Source organism: Pimephales promelas, chromosome 16 (genome assembly GCF_988280905.1).
Source record: "Pimephales promelas chromosome 16, fPimPro1.hap1.1, whole genome shotgun sequence".
NCBI classification, from domain to species: domain Eukaryota; kingdom Metazoa; phylum Chordata; class Actinopteri; order Cypriniformes; family Leuciscidae; genus Pimephales; species Pimephales promelas.
Window position 1 is genome coordinate 8,740,269 of NC_142784.1, and position 22,574 is coordinate 8,762,842.

At 37.0% G+C, this 22,574-nt stretch overlaps 4 protein-coding genes across 12 annotated transcripts in view; 2 read left to right on the forward strand and 2 right to left on the reverse strand.

The window, feature by feature from the left end:
* Positions 1-7,783, reverse strand: part of sh3bgr (SH3 domain binding glutamate-rich protein) — a 49,344-nt gene extending 41,561 nt beyond the window's left edge. For 2 of the 9 annotated variants that reach the window (XM_089120947.1, XM_039654232.2), the window contains exons 1-2: positions 7,574-7,782; positions 4,480-4,665 (exon numbers count right to left, since the gene is read on the reverse strand). In XM_089120947.1, the coding sequence (XP_088977073.1) occupies positions 4,480-4,665; positions 7,574-7,618 (231 nt within the window). In that variant the 5' untranslated portion in view covers positions 7,619-7,782. Of the gene's footprint in view, positions 1-4,479; positions 4,666-7,573 lie in introns of all 9 variants that reach the window. The other 7 variants (XM_039654237.2, XM_039654234.2, XM_089120948.1 and 4 more) reach the window with 5 other exon arrangements.
* A 1,970-nt stretch (positions 7,784-9,753) lies between these two features.
* get1 (guided entry of tail-anchored proteins factor 1) lies at positions 9,754-15,711 on the reverse strand. Its single transcript, XM_039654242.2, has 5 exons — positions 15,551-15,711; positions 14,400-14,565; positions 12,273-12,340; positions 10,769-10,883; positions 9,754-10,252 (listed from the first exon to the last, which is right to left on the reverse strand). Exons 1-5 carry the CDS (start codon positions 15,638-15,640, stop codon positions 10,179-10,181), a joined length of 513 nt encoding a protein of 170 aa, XP_039510176.2. The 5' UTR covers positions 15,641-15,711; the 3' UTR covers positions 9,754-10,178.
* Positions 15,712-16,105: 394 nt separating this feature from the next.
* On the forward strand, positions 16,106-19,556 carry hmgn1a (high mobility group nucleosome binding domain 1a). The gene is made up of 6 exons (XM_039654256.2): positions 16,106-16,282; positions 17,452-17,478; positions 18,763-18,792; positions 18,877-18,918; positions 19,005-19,130; positions 19,210-19,556. The coding sequence occupies exons 1-6, from the start codon at positions 16,265-16,267 to the stop codon at positions 19,267-19,269; spliced, it is 303 nt and encodes a 100-aa protein (XP_039510190.1). The 5' UTR covers positions 16,106-16,264; the 3' UTR covers positions 19,270-19,556.
* Positions 19,557-22,203: 2,647 nt separating this feature from the next.
* The window catches only part of brwd1 (bromodomain and WD repeat domain containing 1), a 43,473-nt gene continuing 43,102 nt past the window's right edge, over positions 22,204-22,574 (forward strand). Inside the window, exon 1 of the mRNA XM_039654181.2 lies at positions 22,204-22,488. Within this exon, the coding sequence (XP_039510115.2) occupies positions 22,440-22,488 (49 nt within the window). The 5' untranslated portion in view covers positions 22,204-22,439. The remainder of the gene's footprint in view (positions 22,489-22,574) is intronic.

Genomic DNA, 22,574 nt, shown 5'->3' on the forward strand with positions numbered 1-22,574 from the left:
TAAAAAGATATAGCACACTAAGTCAGAACAGTCTGAAAGTCTGACCCGAGTTTGGAGTTTGTAGAGTTAAAGCTCTAGGAGGAGTTAGAGTCAGAAAATTTTGAGTAAGAAGAATAATAATAACTAGAACGTACATTTCCAGACGAAAATGTGAAGTGGTGCTTGCAGTGGCAAAACTCACCACCCGGTTGCTAGGGTGTTCTGGGTGGTTGCTAGTTGGTTGTCAGGGTATTCTGGGTGGTTGCTATGCAGTTGCTAGGGTATTATGGGTGGTTGCCAATGTGTTCTGGGTAGTTGCTAAGGTGTTGCTAGGTGGTTGCTAGGGTGTTCTGGGTGGTTGCTAGGGTGTTGCTAGGTTGTTACTAGGCGGTTGTTAGGGTGTTCTGGATGGTTGCTAGGTGGTTGCTAGGGTGTTTCTAAGGTGTTCTGGAAGGTTGCTAGGCAGTTGCTAGGGTGTTGCTCGGTGGTTGCTAAGGTGTTGCTAGGTGGTTGCTAGGGTGTTGCTAGGCGGTTGCTAGGGTGTTCTGGGTGGTTGCTAGGGTGTTGCTAGGTGGTTGCTAGGGTATTGCAAGGTGGTTGCTAGGGAGTTCTGGGTGGTTGCTAGGGTGTTGCTAGGTGGTTGCTAGGGTGTTGCTAAGGTGTTCTGGATGGTTGCTAGGCGGTTGCTAGGGTGTTGCTCGGTGGTTGCTATGGTGTTGCTAGGTGGTTGCTAGGGTGTTCTGGGTGGTTGCTAAGGTGTTGCTAGGTGGTTGCTATGGTGTTTGGGGTGGTTGCTAGGGTGTTGCTAGGTGGTTGCTAGGGTGTTGCTAAGGTGTTCTGGATAGTTTCTAGGTGGTTGCTAGGGTGTTGCAATGCGGTTGCTAGGGTGTTCTGGGTGGTTGCTATGGTGTTGTTAGGTTGTTGCTAGGGTATTCTGGGTAGTTGCTATGGTATTACTAGGTGGTTGGTAGTGTTCACATATGGTTATTATAGAGTTTTTATATTGTTCATGGCATGATTTAGCACTTAGCTAATCAATATTAGCATGTAGCTATTCACAGCTAGCATGTTTAGCATTTTGAAAGTTCTATGTGCTAGCATGAGTCAAAAGACCCAACCCCCATCGTGATACAATGTTCTGATGCTGAGATATAGCTGTTACAAAATGGTTGCTAGGGTACTCTGTTTGGTTGCTAGGGAGTGGCTTGGCAGCTTCCAATCATGAAGCTCCAAAGTCAATGTGAATGTATAAACCAACCCCCATCTCTATACGATGTTCTGATAAAGAGATGTAGGCCTTGCAAAATGGTTGCTAGGGTACTCTTTTTGGTTGCTAGGGAGTGGCTTGGCAGCTGCCAATCATGAATCTCCAAAGGCTGCTTGTCAGTTTAATTGATATAATACAACTCCCAAGCCTGTATGACATTCAGAATGGAAGATATCCCTCTTTAAAATTTGGTTGCTAAGGTGCTCGATAATGGTTGCTAGGGTGTGGCCAGAAATTGTTGAGGTGATTCATGATTGGCTGTTTGCTACCCCGAGTCAAACGAGACCACCCTTGTGTTTCTATGACACTTCAATCCGGAGATATCCCTTTGATCTCTTTCAATGGAAGTCTATGGGAGTTGTTGCTAAGGTGCTCTATATGGTTGCTAGGGCGTGGCTTGATAGCTTCACAATGATCCTGAGAGACTGATTGGTCGTCTGAGTAAAATGAGCCCGCCCCCTTGTCTCTATGACACTATGATCCAGAGCTATGTTCAATACAAAATCCCTATGCAATTTACCATAGTAGGAAAAACACATGCATTTGATGGGACATCCTTCACCATAGTAAGTCAATGGGGAAAATTTTGGGTAGCTCCTGCCCCCCAGGGGTGCAACTTTTACCCCATTGTGAGGTATGTTCTTACAGAGGCTGCCAGCCTCTTCAAATGTGGCAAATCACACGTTTTTCCGAAATCGTTGTTCGGAGCTATGAGTCGTCAAAGTTTGTCTCAATGTTAAGTCTATGGGATTTTTTGGAAATTTGTTCGCCCCTGGGTCGAACACCGTACCCCCGATCTCTGATAAAAGTGATAGGACACTTCTCTTCAATAGGCCGCACGATTTGATGCCTCATTCATGGGTCTGTGACAAAAACTGTGGACGTAGGAGTGCGCCAAACTTTTTCCTGGAATAGTATAATGCTATACTAGAAATTTTAAATAACATTGGGGTCAATGGGGGAAAATTTGGGCAGCTCCTGCCCCCCAGGGGTGCAACTTTTACCCCATTGTGAGGTATGTTCTTACAGAGCCTGTCAGCCTCTTCAAATGTGGTAAATCACAGGCTTCTGTGAAATCCTCGCTCAGAGCTATGAGTCGTCAAAGTTTGTCGCAATGTTAAGTCTATGGGATTTTTGGAAAATTTGTTCGCCCTTCGGGCGAACATCGTACCCCCGATCGCTTAGAAAAGTCATAGCACACCATTCCCGAATATTCCGCACGTTTTGAGACCTCATTCATGGGTGTGTGACAAAAACTGCGGGAGGAGTAGCGCGTCAAACTTTTGGGCCGGCTCAAAAAACACAATAGTAATAGTGTTGCCTTGCTTTCAGCAAGCACCACTAATAATAAGTTTAAATAGGATTTCAGTAAGTTGGCTTTCTCAAGCCAACTTAATAAGTTTAAATAGGATTTCAGTAAGTTGGCTTTCTCAAGCCAACTTAATGAAGTCAGAATTGTGAGAAATAAAGTCGCAATTGCGAGATATAAAGTTGCAATTCTGAGAAATAAAGTTGCAATTGCAAGAAATATAGTCGCAATTCTGAGAAATAAAGTTGCAATTGCGAGATATAAAGTCGCAATTATGAGAAATAAAGTCGCAATTGCGATATAAAGTCGCAATTCTGAGAAATAAAGTTGCAATTGCGAGATATAAAGTCGCAATTATGAGAAATAAAGTTGCAATTGCGATATCAAGTCGCAATTCTGAGAAATAAAGTTGCAATTGTGAGATATAAAGTCGCAATTATGAAAAATAAAGTCGCAATTGCGAGATGTAAAGTCGCAATTATGAGAAATAGTCGCGATTGCGAGATATAAAGTCGCAATTATGAAAAATAAAGTCGCAATTGCGAGATATAAAGTCGCAATTATGAGAAATAGTCACGATTGCGAGATATAAAGTCGCAATTATGAAAAATAAAGTCGCAATTGCGAGATATAAAGTTGCAATTCTGAGCAATAAAGTTGCAATTGCGAGATATAAAGTTGCAATTATGAGATATAAAGTCACAATTATGAGAAATAGTCGCAATTGCGAGATATAAAGTGGCAATTATGAGAAATAAAGTCACAATTGTTAGATATAAAGTCTCAATTCTGAGAAATAAAGTTGCAATTGCGAGATATAAAGTCGCAATTCTGAGAAATAAAGTTGCAATTGTGAGATATAAAGTCGCAATTATGAGTAATAGTCGCAATTGCGAGATATAAAGTGGCAATTATGAGAAATAAAGTCACAATTGTGAGATATAAAGTCTCAATTCTGAGAAATAAAGTTGCAATTGCGAGATATAAAGTCGCAATTCTGAGAAATAAAGTTGCAATTGTGAGATATAAAGTCGCAATTATGAGTAATAGTCGTAATTGCGAGATATAAAGTAGCAATTCTGAGAAATAAATTTGAAATTGCGAGATATAAAGTTGCAATTATGAGAAATAAAGTCACAATTCCAAGATATAAAGTCGCAATTATGAGAAATAGTCGCAATTGTGAGATAGAAAAGTCGCAATTATGAGAAATAAAGTCGCAATTGTGAGATATAAAGTAGCAATTATGAGAAATAATGTCGCAATTGCAAGATATAAAGTCGCAATTCTGAGAAATAAAGTTGCAATTGCGAGATATAAAGTCGCAATTATGAGAAATAGTCGCAATTGTGAGATAGAAAAGTCGCAATTATGAGAAATAAAGTCGCAATTGTGAGAAATAAAGTTGCAATTGCGAGATATAAAGTACCAATTATAAGAAATAAAGTCACACTGCGAGATATAAAGTCTCAATTCTGAGAAATAAAGTTATAAAGTTATATCTTAATTATGGCCAATTCTCAGGGGGACAAAAGACTAACTTTTTTCCCCTCAGAATAGTTTATATCTCACAATTCTGACTTTATATCTCACAATTCTGACTTTATATCACGCAATTGCGACTTTATATCTCGTAATTCTGGCTTTATATCTCACAATTCTGAAAAATAAAGTCAGAATTGCGAGATGTAACCTCGCAATTGTGGGGAAAAAAGTCAGAACTGTGAGATAAAAAGTCGCAATTACCTTTATTTTTCATTCTTTGGCGGAAACAAGCTTCTATAACTAACTGTACAGTTCTTTTGAATACGTTTTTCGTGGGTTTCAGGGTTTAACCTGGATAAACGACTTGTGAAAACGTTTACTCATTAGGTCTTTTAGAAACGCTGTTTATATAGGAGCCTCTGTTGTAGAAGGTTCTCACCCCACAATACGTCTCCTCATTGAAAATCTGTGGAGGGAGAGGAATTCCAGTGGTGGGCTTCTTTTCTCCAGGGACGTTTTCCCTCATCCACAGCCGGTTGTCCTCATTTGAAGCAATGTCAAGCTGTGCGTAATCGATTTTAAGTGCCTCAAGAAACCCGACAACATCTTGTTGTTTCTTTTTGATCTGTGGTATTAGTAATAAAAAGATTATTGACGTGAATCCCAAGACACTTTCAAAATTCTTCCAAATTCAAAACATATACGTCACACATTCCAGATAGCAGGTCATCATTGTAAACTGCAGTAGATAATGCATTTGACATGTAAATACAGTAATGATGTCAGATGATAAACATGTTTCTTTCACATAAACCATAATATATAAAAAACAGAAATGTTTTCAGAATTAAACATTATAATTTAGAGTTTGTTTAAAGTTTGTTTGCTATATTTAAATATAAATGTAAATCTAAATTTGTTGGCGATAACATCACATGAAAACAGTAAAACTGGTCTAATTGCATCCGCTTATGAGAAGACAAACTGTGGTGTTTTTTAATATGCTTTGAGACAAACCATGTGTTTCATAAGTCAACACCATTGCTGAGTATTTTCTCCATAAAACTGCAGTGAACCAAAGACAGTCTCAAAAACACGGTTTGAAATCGCTGGTGTTTCTGATGTCACAAACTACCTTGTAACCAATCAGATCAACGTGTGATCGCCAACGAGTGGATCTCTGAGCTGAGTGAGTGAGTGGAGGCGGGGCTCAATTGCATATTTATAGAACCGCGTATACTAAATGCGGCAAGGGTTACATTCAAGCTATTTTTCAAAAAAAAAAGCTAAGATATGTAATTTTGGTGATCAAGGATGAGATTTAAGGGATACAATAATTGACTACAGGGGGACTTTAACTAAGTAAAAGACCTGAACCAGAGGCAACACAACCTATTTTACAAAATCTTGGTCTAACGTTACATTATCATCCTAAAATTGCATTTGTGTGTGTGTTGAATGTTATAATGTTATCCTATGTGTTAGTTTGTTTGCTATATGAGACTAGCAGTAAGCTAGATCAACATTAGAATAACGTACTGATCATATTCTAAAGCTTTCATCAATTCTGTCAGGACCACTATCGTCAAATACGATTGACAATTAGCATTCAGTTTGGATTGGGCGGAATGGGCAAGAACTGCAGCCTAGCATGGATAAGAGCAGCAATAGCGCCCCTTTGATATCAATAATTCAAGGTTTTAAAGTACAACATAATTCCAGAATTTATTCTGATTCAGGGGTAATCAGAATGCCAAATCCTGACTAGGCGAGAGGAGGAGCTTGGGATGGAGGAGGGTAATTAGCTCCTGAGAAACGCGATAGCTGCTGATAATACCGAAGGAGCTTATATATGTATACAGCGATAGGTAGGCCTAGATGTGGATCAGCTGAGAGTAATGTGACCTGCAGAACTGACGCAACGCTTGATGTTGAGCCTTTATAACATTGATTCGTTATACATTTGCTCACCTGTCTAATAAACTACATGCTAACTCTGTCAAGCCGAAGTTAGTCACGAACGTGGAGCTCTTGGCATCTCGAAAACGCCACACCGATATTGATCTTCGTTTTATTTCTCCTTTCGTCCCAAAGTTTTGATACAAAATTCTTACATATTGTACCTTTAAAGGTGCAGTATGTAAGATTGACAGCTAGTGGTTGAAATGGATACTGCAGTCCAAATTCCAAACATTGGAGAGAGTTGTTTCCTTCGCCCCCTCCTCATCAGACTCGACACTCACGCTGGTTGCCAATTTGAGGACACTCAACAGAAACAAGCGCAATTGACAATGAAAGCAGAGGTTGATGCGTTGATTTATTGATTTATGATGAGTTAATATCGCGTTTTAATATTCTCCCATCCGTAGATATTTTTAGATGGGTGCGGAGGCTTTTTAGATCGGGTCGAATCTGCCATCTATGACCCAGTTTGTTCGCTGGCTTCCATGGCCGCAATACGCTGCGCTTTCCGCCAACTGGCAACCTGTGGCGGCGAAAGACTTTTTGGTAAATTGGCAAACTGCGGTAACGCCCAGACCAAAACAAAAACTTTCAACACGAAACGCACATTTCAAAGTTAAAAAAAAAAACTGTCTGTATTGTTTTTCAGAGAAACGAGAATGTGAACTTAACATATTTACTATATCTGCAAACATATTGCGGTATGCTTTAGTAGTCAAAAAATTTCAAACAGCACCTTAAAGGTATTTAGCAGTGATTGTCCGGCTTTTCTGTTAACAGCGAAGTAGCCTACACAGTATAATAGCATTATAGTAACAATATAATATGTAACGAAAATGCAGTTCATAAATTAATTAAAAACATAACAAAAGCAGAACACTCTGATGCACATTCCTTGTTCTTCATTTTCTAGAAGTTTAAAAACCTCGCTGTACTTTTGATAAAATTAATGAAGAGAAAGTACACCGCCATCTTCCTCTGACGAAAGTCACTACAGACACCTGCCGTCAAAAACACGACTTCCCACCTCGTAAACCGACTTCCCAGGAGGACTTTATTAGGCTAGGTTGTAATAACACTCCCTCATTAGACACGGACGCTAATTTACACGGTGGGTAAACCCTAACAAGTTAAAACATGACAGTACCCTTAACCCTACATTTTTTGTTAGTGATAAAGTTGATTAGATCATTAGTACTGTTATCTTTAAACAAAAACACTTAAATCAATAAATAAACACGTCCTGCTGAGTAACTCACATCAGTTCTGGAAGTTTCATGTTTAAAGGATTAGCATGCTGATTTCTGGAATGTGATCTCAGAGATATTTAAGGAAACTGGCGGAGCTGCATCGGTTATTGGGTCACTCGAGTCGGGATTATTTAAACATGCTTGAGTCAAAACATTTTTAGGCGTTAAAATGCATACGCTAAATGATTGGAAATACGCTTTTGGACTATCGATTGTTACATTCCGCAATCTGAATTAAACACAATCGAGCTCAGCGCGCTTCGGCTCATCGACCTGTTGAATGACTGAACAATAACACACACTTGCTGTCTGGTTTCTTACCGCCGTCGATCCCGATGAGGATGCCAGGAAGACTTTAATGACCATTTTGTAGAAGTGTGTGGTTAAATGATCAGGGAAAAGTGTTTAAAGACACAGAGATCCTCCCCCCTTCGGCTGGAAAGCACAGACACCGCGCTTTGGTCTCAGCCTGAACTCTGGTGTCTATTTCTGTCCTCAGGGCATCATTGGCGCGTTGGTCCCCGGTTTGTCCCAGTGTTGTCTGAGTGATTGGCGATTTCAGCTGTCTGTCCACATCAGGAGCTGCTAAAGTTAGGGTAACGACCTGCATATATGGGCAGAGATGCTGTTTCGGCAGAGAAACGTGCTATTTGCATTGACAACAACAAAAAAAGTGTAGTGAATTTTACCTTCATGTTGTTGACTGCAACTCTACGAGTTGGTGCTGTTTAAAAACTGGTCAGTAGTTACTATACTGCTAATCATCACTGTTAATATTGCTTATCGTTTTGAAAATTACACATTTAAACTGGAAAGTCACCACCGTTGAGGGAAATGAGTGAATGTGGTCCCAGGCCCTGTGATGACGGGTCCCAAGAGGTCTTGTAAAGTGTTGGCTATCTGGGAAGAGAAACCCTACCCATTAAAATGTTGTCCTGGGATCAGACTGTTATGGTTGAGAATGGGTGCTTTTAACTCTGGACAACAAGAAACTAGCAATGCTCTTCTACAATGACCCAGAACACCCAACAAAACTCAGCTAACAACTTGCCAGGACGCATTAAATGTCCAAATTAATATTAACTAAGATTAATAAATGCTGAAGAAGTATTGTTTGTGTTAACTGGGGTAGGCTAGCTGACTAATTTTAATAATGAACCTTATTGTAAATGTTACCAAAACTCCTATTGCGTGTTTAAATGTAATAACTTGCTGTTCCTGATGATGTCACTAAGGCCTCACAAAAAGCTATTAAATCATTTGACAAATCAAACTTGCACTTGGTTTGACTGGATTTTTTGTATATTTGAGTAATGCCCTCTTTTCATGATCCCCATTGGATAAAATAAGATGCCCATTTCACAAAATTGAACCTTTTTATTATCCTTGGTCTTAATCGGAACACATTAAAAAAAATGTCTTTAAATATTAACATTATCAACATTTAATAACGCTGTGCTTTCTTGGTTTTCTTTTTATTAGACAGACCATTGAAGGGTTGAGACATGGGGATATGGCATACGGTAACGCAACAAGGCAGTCTGACTCAAAACTGTGTCTGAAAAAATGTGCAGTTCTTACATTCTTTATTCTTAAAAAATATTTTTATTCTACATTCTCTGATTGCATTTGGTAAATAACAGCTATTAGTTGACATTTCGAGTGTCAGCGACACAAAACTAGAACAAGGCACACCAGGATCGAAAAACTGCAACTTACTGTATACAATCAGTGTCTTCTTTTTTCTTCCTAAAAATGAGCTAAAATGTTGCATTTTACAAAAGTATAACCACGTGTTTTGTGTGAAGTGCACAAGGCCTGTACATAAAGCAAACGGATCATGTGTGAAACGGGTGTTACAATGACAACAAACCAAATAAAAGTAGCAAGAACAGGTTTTTGAACAATTTGATATCTGGATGTCTGCATTGATCACTCAAAACATGTCTCGATCCCAAAAGCGCACAAAGACATGCACAAAACTTGAAAAGGCTGCAAAGTTATTGCTGAAGTGTTCATGAATTCCTGAATGAAACAGGCAATCCTAAAAGAGAAAACTCTACAAACTATGAAAGGAAACTGAACAAGAATAGTGTTCATGAATGATTAACAAGGAAATCACTGCTACCAAAAACTAAAACATAGAAGCATTTGTCCAAGATCATCTGGATGTGCCACAAAGCTTCTAGGAAAATGTTCTGTGGACAATTAAGAAAAAAAAGTTAAATTTTTTTACTGTTAAAACCTCTTTTTAGACCCAAATCACACAAGTAAACCAACTAAAGAATGCCTTCTCTGCTAAAGTGGGATCGAGGAGTTACTAAATTCATTCTTTTTTCACCCTGCACTGGGAATGATTACTTAGTATATCCAATAAAACTGTTTGTGTTATTAGTTTAGCCAGAACAGAACAAATTTGATGAGTAATCGATGCAGGAATCCTCCAGTTATTTCCAAAGGGTTCCTAAACATATTCTTGTTGAAGCAATAAAACTCACATACCTCATTTTCACATTTATTAATTCATGGACAATTTTTTTTGTAATACAATCAATAAATAGATTAGTAACATTGACCAAAAAAAAAACTGTCACACCAAAGCAAGCAAAAATATACAATTATGGTACAAGTAATAAATAAACAATCTTTTGATGGTATCAACTTATATCATAAAGCTTAAACCAGTGTTTTGCCATTTGTTAGGAATGTTCACATGTCAGCATTTTTCCAACAAAATGCAAATAAAACATTTTAACGTCATTAGAAATTGACTTGAACTGTTTAACGGAACAGCGAATTGTATTTTTGTTTAATTAAAAGAATCAGTGAGATCAGGCCAGATGTCTTGAGCCCTGCTCTTGTTTAGGCCACTCATGAAAATCCAGTGACTCTGTGTGTGCATTGATGTTGATATGAAGCGGTTAGTTTAACTGATGGCGTGTAGGACGATGGCCACCACCTTGTTGCAGACAACTAGCCAGCATGTGATTCCAACACCACCTAAGAAAAACCAGGGGAAAAAACACTTTATAGCACTAAACTCCATGCCGTTAAATTTATTAGGGCTGTCAAACGATTAATCGAGATTAATCGCATCCAAAATAAAAGTTTGTGTTTACATAATATGTGTGGGTGCACTGTGTATAATTATTTTGTATATATAAATACACACACATGATTGTATATATTTGAGAAATATTTTCATGTATATAGATTTATATATAATTTATATTGTATAAATATAAATAATTAAATATAAATATTTTATATATAAATAATATACATGCATGTGTGTGTATTTATATATATATATATATATAAATATAAAATAATTATACACAGTGCACCCACATATATATTATGTAAACACAAACTTTTATTTTCGATGCGATTAATCGTTTGACAGCCCTAATATTTATTTTATCCAGATGGCATTAATGTGTTTAGCTATAGACTTTTAAATCAATAATTTATCCCACTATCCCATCAAAGTGGCCATCAAATACTGGGACATACCTGCAACTCCAGAAGGAAAGGCTACTAGTCTCTCCAGCGGAGCAATCCATTTACTGGGCACAACTGTGACCGGATCTGCGTAATACTTCAATATGAGTGAGATCATGACGACCGCCTAACAACACACAGTAGAAAACAGATCATGTCATTATGAGAGAAATGCACAATGCAGAAACACGCATCATATTAACACTGCATGACATATAAAAAAAATGAATTTCTTAAAAATGGAACAATTCATTTAACATTTAGACAAAATCTAAAAATGTAGTATCTTCAATGAGATCTTTAAATCAGCAGACTACTAACATAAAATGCATTTAAATAATAAATACCAGTTGTCACTCTACACGATTTTTCTAGAACATGATGTACGGGCATTGTTGTTTCAGTCCAGAAAATGTTCTAGAAATATTAATAAGAATGTATAAAATTATTTTTGTGTTTACCTCAGATTTTTTTTTTTTTTTTGTTGGCAAAAATAGGCATGGAGCATGGTCTGAAGGCGGATGCTTTTACGACAGAGGGTATGCGTGTGATGTCACCGTCGCCCGAGAGCCTGCAGTTACTCACAGTGAGTGGCAAAAATACTGAACGGCTGTATTTGTTTTCAGCGTGAATGCCGCGAAAAACAAACAACACATATAAAGTGGGAAAGAGCTTTGCGATTGACTGTACAACTAGATTTGACAAAAAAAATCAGAGGTATATTTTTACAGACTGCTATAGAAAGAGGAGCAAATGGATCGCTGCAATTCACAGAAACAACTGGACTCCAGTCAGCGAAAGGTGGATTTGCTGTTATTATTCTGTGTCAATATGCTGAATTTAGCTGTAAAACCATATCCATATATTTTATATTGTTATATATATATATTAACAACTCATCAATTAAATATTTATCATTGCAGATTCTGCATTATTGGATGTTTTTTAATAAACACTGACAAAAAAAACTATAAAGTTTTAGGTCTGGACGATATGATGATATATATAGGCTATATATAACACTGATATAAGATTTAGACGTACCTATATTGTATTTATATAAAGCGTTCACAGGCAAATTTGCTTTCTGTTTAGGTCTATATTGCTTTTATTTCCCCGGTGTGGAAATCAGGCAAACATAAATGTCAGGCAACACGATTCCTGGCTGCATGTCAATATCCATGGATCACTGGATCTTTAGTAAGTTGTAAGGAACACTATATTGAGTCCAACATTTACTTTCAATTGATAAAATTTTTCGTTTTATTCGCATTTTCGCAGTTTCCCCTATTAAATCCAGTCACGCAGCAGATCTTTTGCCACTCAGTCAGGCTGAGGGGGGTTTTTCCGGCGGGAAAGTGACATCAATGCATTCCCTCTATTATACTAAACGGCCTATTACTTATATTGTGTAGGTTTATCAGCAAAGTTTTGATCAGGTTAAAATTTACATATCAAATACGATACAGTAGGCTTCATGGGGTTAATATGCAAATTAAAAAGGCTCCAAACTCACCTGAGAAATGTAAAATACAATATTCACAATCCATTTCATTTTGGCTTGTTGCGCAGTTCTGGATTTGACTGTAAAGAAGAAGAAGAAGAAGAATATTAACAAAACACCTCAGCGAATTTCTATAGACCATTTCACAAGATGTAAACAACACTGGTCCAGAAACACTTCCTGTTTCAGTTTGTAACTGTTTTCTTTATTTCACATGTAAAGAAAACATCTTAAAGATGTTTGTTTAAGTTTTTGATTCAGTTTTAAATGTTCTGTTGGTTGTATTTTATTCCAGCTTTTATGTTAAAAAACTGAAACAGGAAGTGCTTCTGGACCAGTGTTGTTTACATCTTGTGAAATGGTCTATATTTCTCAAATCCAGTCCCAGAAGGCCACAACCCTGCAGAGTTTCGGTCAAACCCTGCACCTGACTGTCATTTTCTAGCAACTCTGAAGGGAAGTTAAAATACTTAAATACTTTAATTCAGCCCATTTAATGTGATTGGTTATCTAGGCACACATGATCCAAGATGGCCATTACACTTTCTCCAATGGTAGAGCCAATAATAAGATCATCTCTGTGTCTGAAGACTTTGCAGGGTAGTGTTCTTCCCTAAACCCTGCTTTAAAATGCATCATTTATTCCCGTCCAACCCTGCTGGTATTCTCAAGTGCTCCTGAAGATCTTAATCAGCAGCTTCATGAGTTTGATCAGAGCTCAACTTTACAGAAAAGCAGTTCTCCAGGAAGAGATTGGGCACTCATGAGATTTCCACATATTATTCATGTAAATGTTGGTCTGTTGCTCATAACATAAGAGTCATGTGAGCTACATTCAGGGTGCATTTTTGTTCTTTTGGAGGCCAACAGTGTAAATCCCTGTTTACATGGTCAGGTTCTACAGATGTAGACAATGATCTACACACACGGATCAAAACCATTTTAGACTTTGGATGTCATATCTCACCCTCATGTCACTCCAAACCCATAAAACTTTTACTTCTTCATCTTCAAAACACAAATGATTAAGTTGTCTGTCTCTCTTTTGAAAGTCCATTACAACAAAACTTTTGACGCCCTCAAAAATTCATTTAGTCATTGTAAAACAAATCCATATGCCACCCAATACTGAGCTAAATGGGTGGAATTTAGAAATCCAATACAAAGAGATTTAATTCAGGTCTTCTAAAGAGACACAACACTTTATATGATGAACAGAGTAAATTTAGTCTTTTTATTCTCATATAAACATTAATCCACATACGTAGATCACATCAAACATGGTAAAAAGAAACTGAAACATGTTTGCTTAAAGCACAAGAACCAATTAAATGCATTATAATTACAGATATCACAAACGAGCTACAAACAAGCACAACAATTTATTTTAAATCACAAATTTTTATCAGAAAATGCTATTACTGGTAGTTTTTTATTCCCCAAATAGAGTAGCCCTGGTATAAAGTGACTGTATCTCTTCAGGACACTTGGATTAAACAACTAAATTCATACAATTTCAATGGAGGGACAGAAATCTCTCAGGATTCATTCATAGTCTCTTCATTGGTGTTTCGGAGATGAACAAGTCCTATGGGACTGGATTGAATAATTGATGATATAATTTTAATTTTGGGGTAAACTAACCCTTTAACAAGTTATAACCATGGTTTACTCCAATAACTGTGGCTACACTAGACATGAAGGACAGCGACAGGCGGCAGCCAGGCCATTTGTCTTCCTTCATGAATACTGAAGCCGTTATCTGAAACCCACCTGCCATTTTCCACACTTGGCTTTTGTGAAGAGAAGAAACTTTTGGTTCCTCAGTTTTCACCCTACTATAAAGTGGACAAGGGCGATCAAACAAACTAGCTCACCAAAGCCATTTTGGAGAGTTTCATGCTAGTTTGACTTTCATCGGGGGTGCCGCCGGCTGTAAACATCTTAACACTTGCTGCCCTTTGCTCCTTGTTTTCAATATATCAATATTACACAATTTGTGACACATTTTGGCTGTTTTGTGGGCTTCTTTCGGTGTTGTGCTGGTTAGAAATCAATCATTATCTTGTCACCTCATCTGCAATCTTGCTGCACATGCACCTATAAAGAGTCACAAAAACTTCATGAGATTGTGTTTACCTAGAGTTTTCAGTTGATCAGTCATCTTGTTGATCTTGCGTTCCAGTCTAGCATATCTGGCAAACTCGTCCATCATGTTGATGCTGGACAGCTCCATCCTCATGTTCTGGATCTCAGTCCTCATCTCAATCTCCTGATCAGCATCTTTATGGAAGATCTTCGACAGCTATGCGAACAAACACAAAATCTTATAATGTTACATGTGCTCATTCATTTTAGATGCATTCAAATGTACTCAGATTTTACGCTAAATATCCCCCAAAAAGGGATTCAAAAAGGGAGATTTGTTGTTATTACTGATGATCTAAGAAGTTCGTTTTCAACAAAGAATAAAAACATTAAAAATGTCATTTTGCAATGTTTCTCTCACAATTCGGACTTTTTTTCTCTCAATTACGAGTTTGTATCTCAGTTTTGACTTTCTTCCCATCTCTGAATCACGAGTTTATCTCACAATTTAAATTTTTCCCTCGCAATTCAGTTTATATATCACCGTTTTTACTTTTTTTTTCTCTGAATTCTGAGTTTAGATCTTAAAATTCAGTTTTTTGCCACGGAATAACAAAATAAAAAGCTAATTGCAACTTTATCTCACAGTTGACTACTTCCCCCCCCCCCCCCCCCTCACATTTTTATCTCTATATCACTTTTATATATGACTTTATAATGACAACAATAATCTAAACATAAAAAAACAGACATTAGCATGTTTTTGAATATGGTATGTTGTTTTTTGGACATGGTACGAGCATGTTGGAGTACCATTTACATGAAATGGCAAGTTACATTAATAAATGATCATATTCAGTATGTGTACATCAGTAACAAGGCATTGCCTGATACATCATAGAATGGCACTTTTTATTGGTTTGTGAAAATATTAATACGTCCACATCAAACGTTTGTTTGGTCCTAGTCCAACTGACCGCTAGTTGGTGTTAACGAATGAGATTTACTTAGTAAAAGCTAAAGAATGGTGGTAGTTTAACAGAGCACCTTTTGTTTGCTGTGACTACATGAAGCTCCTGTAGGGGTACTAGCAGGCACGCTGTAACACCGAGCATTATAATGGCGTCACATCACGACGAATATACTTTTGAAAATATAGATGTGCTTAAACGTCCCTAAAACCGTTTTGAATCAATACTTACAAATGAAGAAATGGATGGCAGGAGTGTTTTGACGAGGTTGCACAGAAACACACAGCTCAGTACAAGGAACCAGTTAAACCCGGCAGCCATTTTCTTTTCATCACCCTGATCCTCCCCCAATAATACAAACACTGTCTTTAAACGATTCACGTTACATGTTTAACATAATACTTATATAATCTAAAAAAATATGCAACATTACACCTGAAAATATAATGTTTATTAGACAAGGGCGTTTTTTTTCTTTCTTAGGCGACGTGTTTCTTTAAATGCATTAAATTGTCTGCAAAGCATGAATATCTATAACCAATGCATTATGGAACCAATACTAAAAATATATTAACATGCTTAGTTGCTAACTGAAACAATACAGAAAGTGGCGCCTAAAGTACAGATACAAGCAAATCTGTGATTGACATCTCAACCTATCCACACGGGCACTTTGCTTTGGTTTGAAATGTGGTTGCCAGGACGTTTCAGCCAATCACCGCCGAAGAAGGGGCGGAGCGTAGCTCGCATCAGGTTAGAGCTATAGTGGAAAGAATATAGAAAGGGGAGATCCAATCCGGTTTCAGCTAGTTTCTGTTCCGACAGAACATTAATGCTTGCTTCAGTGTTTCCTAGACCTGGTTTTTACTCTTTACTTACCAGTGCGTAAGCTATTTTAATTTATTTTCCCTTTTTGTCCTAAAAGCACACAAGCTTTGAGCAGCCATGCCGAAAAGGAGCAAAGTAAGTTCAACATTTTTGGATATTTTCATTCTGTTTTATAATGTGTGATTTTAAAAGCATGCAATAAGTAAATATGCACGCTTTATGTGAAGTTATATGAGTGTTTACTGCATTTGTGCATGTGTTAATTCGTAATCTAGGGCAGGCGAGTCGGTATCATGAATCTGGCGCCTTTTTACTTAGACTGTGTCGACTGCGAGTGGATGTTTAATTTTTATTATATATATATATAAAAAACATATTCTAAAGCGCATTCTCGCCTTATTTAACATTAAGGATATAAAAAATAATAATATGCAAAATAATAATCACACAAAGGGGTGTAACCTCGTAATGTTCGGGCATGTTATTCCTCATGGAGAACAGCTTGTCCCTTTTAACTGCGGTTTTTTCTGATCTTTATAACAGTATACATGCGAATTAATGAAAGTTTTATGTTTGAAGACATCATGAGGTCTTTGTTAGGCCCCTGTGTAACTGTAAATACATGTGTAACGTTAGTTGTGTGCGAATCCATATGGTCCTCGAGTAGGACACACACACCTTAGTCTTGAGAGTCATGGCTGTCTTACTAAAACACGTTTCATGCCTTATATTCAAATGAGTTTGTTATCCTACCAGGTTTGTTTCATATAACGAAGTATTTCCGTGACTGTATTTTTTATTTGACCTTTGAAACGGACTTTGTAAAGTGCATTAAAAAAGTTTTCACCGACTTTATTCACGTTTTATTTAACTTCTAAAGGAAAGCTCGACGCCAAAGCTGGTTTATGTTCACAAACTTAGGCGGAATGTGTCGATTTTACCGTGTTTGCTCGTGGATTGTGTATTGGGGGCGGAGCTAATGTTCCCCTCCTCCCTTCGACACGGACATTTGTCGTTAAAAACATCGCTAATAATACGTTAGCTACGCCCCTCAAATCTGCCGTAAATAAGCGCGCTGTCGTAAACTACGCCGTCTGGTAGTTCTGTTTACTTTTATTTTATTTCGCTGTTTTCTCGACGGATGAAGGAATTGGATTGCATGTATGACGCTGCACGGGACCCCTCCCCCACATGCACTTTTAGATTACATAATTGCACATAACTTGCAGGGGGTGTGTGGGGTAATACACCTCCCCCTCAGTCAGCCATGTACACATACTAACAGTGTGTTTTCTCTTCTACAGGCTAACAATGACACTGAAGCAGCCGGGGTGAGTCTCAGTCCATATCACTGGTAACGTCACATGTGGAGGGTTCAGCGGGGCTAAAGGCATACACATCTTGTGTACAGTGGTGTTTCACTACTCGCATAGTGTATGAGTGCAGAAAGTATATATTGTATAGTAGATATAAAGTATATATAACATTTATAGAGCGATAGATTTTGTGTAAATATATCGTACATTTTATTGAAATGATTTATCGCATTTATTTTCTTTAAAAATCTTCTAAATGTATGAGATGGTGGAGTAAAATGCTGGTCAAGCATGGGGTGAAATACACACATTATTTATATAAATAGTACTAAGTTAATACTTGTTCAAAACAATCACTTATTTAATATTAGTTTTTGTTCAGTAAATATACTGTCATTAAAATCGTTATATTAAAATATATTTTAAGAATACAGAAACCAAATTCTGAAAGCATTGAAGGAGATCCCATAATAATTTAATATAGATTTACAGTAGTAAAAATCAGTGATATTTTATTATATGATTAATATCATATGTTTATATACGATGGTTTCATTATAATTATAGTGATTATCTCTACACCCAACTAGTGCTGTGAAACTATTAATCGCATCCAAAATAAAAGTTTGTGTTTACATAAAATGTGTGTGTACTGTGTATAATTATTTTGTATATGTAAATATACACACATGAATGTATATATTTAAGATTTTATATATATAATTATATATATAAATAAAAAATCTTAAATATAAACATGCGTGTGTGTGTGTGTATTATATATAAGGATGTGGGCATCCTATTTTGGATGTGATTAATCATTTCACAGCCCTACACCCAACTATATATCATATTTCATATCTGAATCTAACCATGTCAACAAATAGAAAAGTCAGATAGATGTTTATTATTGTGTCTTTTACCCAAATACCATACTTTTAGAAATTCTTCCATTATTAAAAAAAACTGTTGCTTTAATTACCTTTAATCTTAGTTCCTTTAATCAGTTGCTACTAAAATCTTCAACATTTACAAAAATCATTAAATATTAGCAGCAAATCAACTTTGCGTTGACAAATTTCCACGTTTATCTTGAAAAGCGGGTGTTTTGGAAAGTGCTGTGGCAAGTTTTTGCCATCTAGTGGTTTAGAGGAAAATCAAATAAAATGTGCCTTAGCCCCGTCGTACCATATAACATTTGGTTATACCATATAACACAGTTTATCATACAACTCTGATGCTTAATGCCTGTTTTCTTTTATTGCCTTCCCCTCTTGTCCTCATCCAATAATCCCACAGCCCAAAAGACGGTCTGAGAGACTTCAAGGGGTAAGTTGGTTTTGTCAGTCCCGCTGATTTCATATTTCCACGATTGGTGATGCACATGGCTTACGCTGAACTTCTGTTTTACAGAAACCCCAAACGACAAAGTCTGAGGCCAAGGCCAAGCCAAAGGTAAATCAGTTACCCAAACGAGCTTTATTAGTCTCAGTGAATGTTATGGGCAACAGCTTAACCGTGTGTTTTCTGGAACCTCACAGAAGGCGGCGCCTGCAAGGGGCAAGAAGGCCAAGGATGTAGAAAAGGCCAAACCAGAGGAGAAGAAAGAGGACGCCAAGCCCGAGGAGGAAACCACAGCGGAGAACGGAGAGACCAAAGCTGATGAAGTGAGTTTCCATTTCACACTGAGGTCCTGTGTGAGATTGCCTGGTTTTATCTGTGGCTAAGGTTGTTTGTTTGTTACAGGAGGACAACGGCGAGGAAGAAGAAGAGGAGGCCGACCAGAAAGAGGGAGCTGCTAAATAACGTAGATCACCAGAGCTCCAATACCTCTTTTCTTGTACAATACAGAGGAATATTTTTATTGACTATTTTCTAAAAACAAAAGAAAAAAAAGGGCAGGTTTTTAGTAGTTCAATATTAGAAGCTCATTTTATAGATGACGTTCGAGAGAAAAGCCTTAGAAGAGGGATCCCATCTTTTCCCACTCCATTTTTTCCTTTTTTTATTTTTCTAACTCTGTTTTGTTTTTAAAGAAGGGAGGGGAGCGGGAACAGGTTGCGACGGATGATGCGATCGTGTCATTTTTAAAACTTTAAAAACTGGGAGTGTGTGCCTGAGACACTAACATTCCAAAGGCAACGTGACGGACGTCTGTGTGTAGCCCGTATTGTATGGGAAGGGGGTTCTTTGTTTTCTGGTTGGTTTGTTTTTATTGTAATCTGTATTCTATCAATTGAAACCTCTTTATTCAAACCGTTTTATGAATCAACTGCTTTGAACAATGATTCTGCTCACTAGTACTGGAACACTCAGATTTGTGTTTTACATTGACTTTTGTCTCTGTGTGGTGATAGCATTGCAATAACGTTGTATAGCTGCTGTGAAAAGTTTTCATAATGTCTATATGCAGTATGTGATGGTACTTTAAGAGGATGAAAAATGGAATCGTGTGTGTTAGCAAAGCTAATGACAGAGCTGTGTTACAGTGTTAAACATGCAGGTTGTAGCTTATGTTATAAGAAAATTACTGTAATTTCTTTCACGTGAACATGCCAGCAGTAGCTATATCACTCAAGGTTTTTAGGTTAAATGTACAGTTTCTTTTTTTATTTCCTTTTTTTAATGTAGCTGTCTCTGTAATGAGTGGTATGATATGCCAATAAAATGGGTGTTATATTTCACCATGATTTTTTTTGCCCTATTGTTTTCCTTTCTATGATTAATAATAGAACAAAAGATTCAAAATCCAATAGATGAAAGCCAGGTGTAAAGGAACTGCTAGAAAAGTCATACTTTATTGACATTCTTGCATTTTAATCTATAATATTGTGTAATATTTCATATTATTGGCTAGAAATTGCTCATTGGGAGCTTATATGAATATATAAATTAATTTGTCAAAATGTGGGAGCCCTTCAGTCTATTGTCCTTGAAATATTTTAACATTTAGATATTTGAAAATAAATCTGATTATAAACTCTTAATTTGATGGGAATCCTTATTTCACTGTTCTTCATATATCTTAGTATATGTGTCGTTTGCATTGCCATTTGTTGATTTTTTTATTTGAAGATAATTAAGAACATGGCCCCATTATATGACATTAAATTCATTTTAATGGGAATTTGTAGGTGTGTGTGTGTGTGTGAGAGGATGTTCAATGGTCTCATCTCTTCATTTGTGTGTGTGTGTTCTGGATTGTGCCAGGTTTTATATATATTTAAAAAAAAAAACATATTACACCATTTCCCATTCAATCATATGGGGGTTGAATTGACCCGAGGGATTCTGCGAGGAGAGGATTTGATTTCTATTACAACCACAAATAATCCTTGAATTCAGTCTATATGTTTTCAAATTGTAAATGTGACAATGTCTTGCACCACACCGATGAACACTTCATTAAAATTTCAGAGCCAGAAGTACACATCAGAAGAGTGCATTTGTATTCATAGTGAATCTAATCAGAGTTTCTTATGTTTTCTGTGATAAGGAGATAAAACATCCATGTTATTTAGGAATTAGGGTCTACATTTTTGGAAGCTTTTATTTTAGTGTCTTAAAAGTCAGGCTGAAAGTATGTGACCAATATACATAAACACGTCCGGTCGACAGCATTGTAATCATCATTTAATCAACACTTTGCACTAGCTATAAATTTTGTTCATATCATATTAAAATACAACATTATAAAAGTGTAAGAGTTTCACCACAGTGGTCTATAGATATGTGGACACTCAAGATGCATTTAAAATGTCTTTATGTCCACATAATATGATTTAAGGATGCATGTCAGTGACCGTTTCCTCAAGCAATTGCAGGTGTAGTTCCACCCACAGTAACAAAGGACAGAGTAAATGTGACTAGCAACCAGAATGTCTATTTCTATTGCACTTTTCACAATCTTCTGTTGTTTCAAAGCAGTTGTACAGCAAATCACAATGCTAATGAATGTAATATATGAAGATAAGTGCCTTAAATGTGCCTTATACATTTAACAGATTACTGCTGGGTTTACATATAGTTTACATTTTAAAATGATATAAACAATCAAGAATTTGAGATTTGGCATAAAAGCGCGGTCTGTATGTATACTTATATATCCAACTTTATATATCTGTTTATATAACAGTTATAAACAATATATGATCAGCAATGGGAACTGCATCATCTTTATTATTTAAAACCAAACAAGCCTATTTTGGTGAAGGTTTTGCATGAATAGTATACTTGCTCTCTTGAAAATAAGTCACTTGATTTGATGTTTTGTTTATCATGCACAGACACTGATACACTTGAAATGTATGCACCTGCTTTTTGATTTAAAAAAAAGTTAGAAGACAAAAGACCGAAAGGTTTGGTATATTATTGCATTGTTCTACCTCAGAGTGCTGTTTCTGTCAGTGGACATATGTGTTTATCAAGTATATTCGGCAAAATTTAATATCACATACATCCCGCAAGCTTGTAATAATAAGTAGGGGTGGTGAAAGTTAGTCGTTTGCATATCTTTAAATATTCAAACCATCAGGTTCTCGTACTGTTTTATAGACAAAAGATGCACGGTTTCTACTGTCGCCATTCAACGTGACGTCATGAACAAGCCGCTCGACCTTCCTCGAACATGAACGCGCGTTTTCGTCGTTCTTCGAGGAAAGGGTTTGCTTTTAACGGCACGACAATAAACGTTTCGACATGAACATTGAACGTTTGTGTTTTTAAACCTCCGCGTGGCTTCTGTTTTGCTGAAGGAGAAGACGAGCGGTTGAACCCCCCTCCCCCTGTTTCCGGTGCTCAGCCGGAAGTAGCTATGATGAGCTCAGGCCTCATACTTCCAATGGCGACCGAAAACTGGCCGAACAGAAAGCGGGAGCAATCGTGGAGGGGTACGAAGCGTACAATCGACATTAAATAATTATATAATTTACAAACTACACATAAAGTTCGTCTCCTAAAACCGTATTTTTTGAGCTATGGCCGATCCTGCAGCCAGAAATGGGAGTATTTCGCCCCTTGAATCGGGTAAGCCACAAAAAAGTAGCATTTAGGAATATTAATAACAGGTACTTTATAGCTTCTGTGTCGCAAATCCAATAATAAACGGTGTC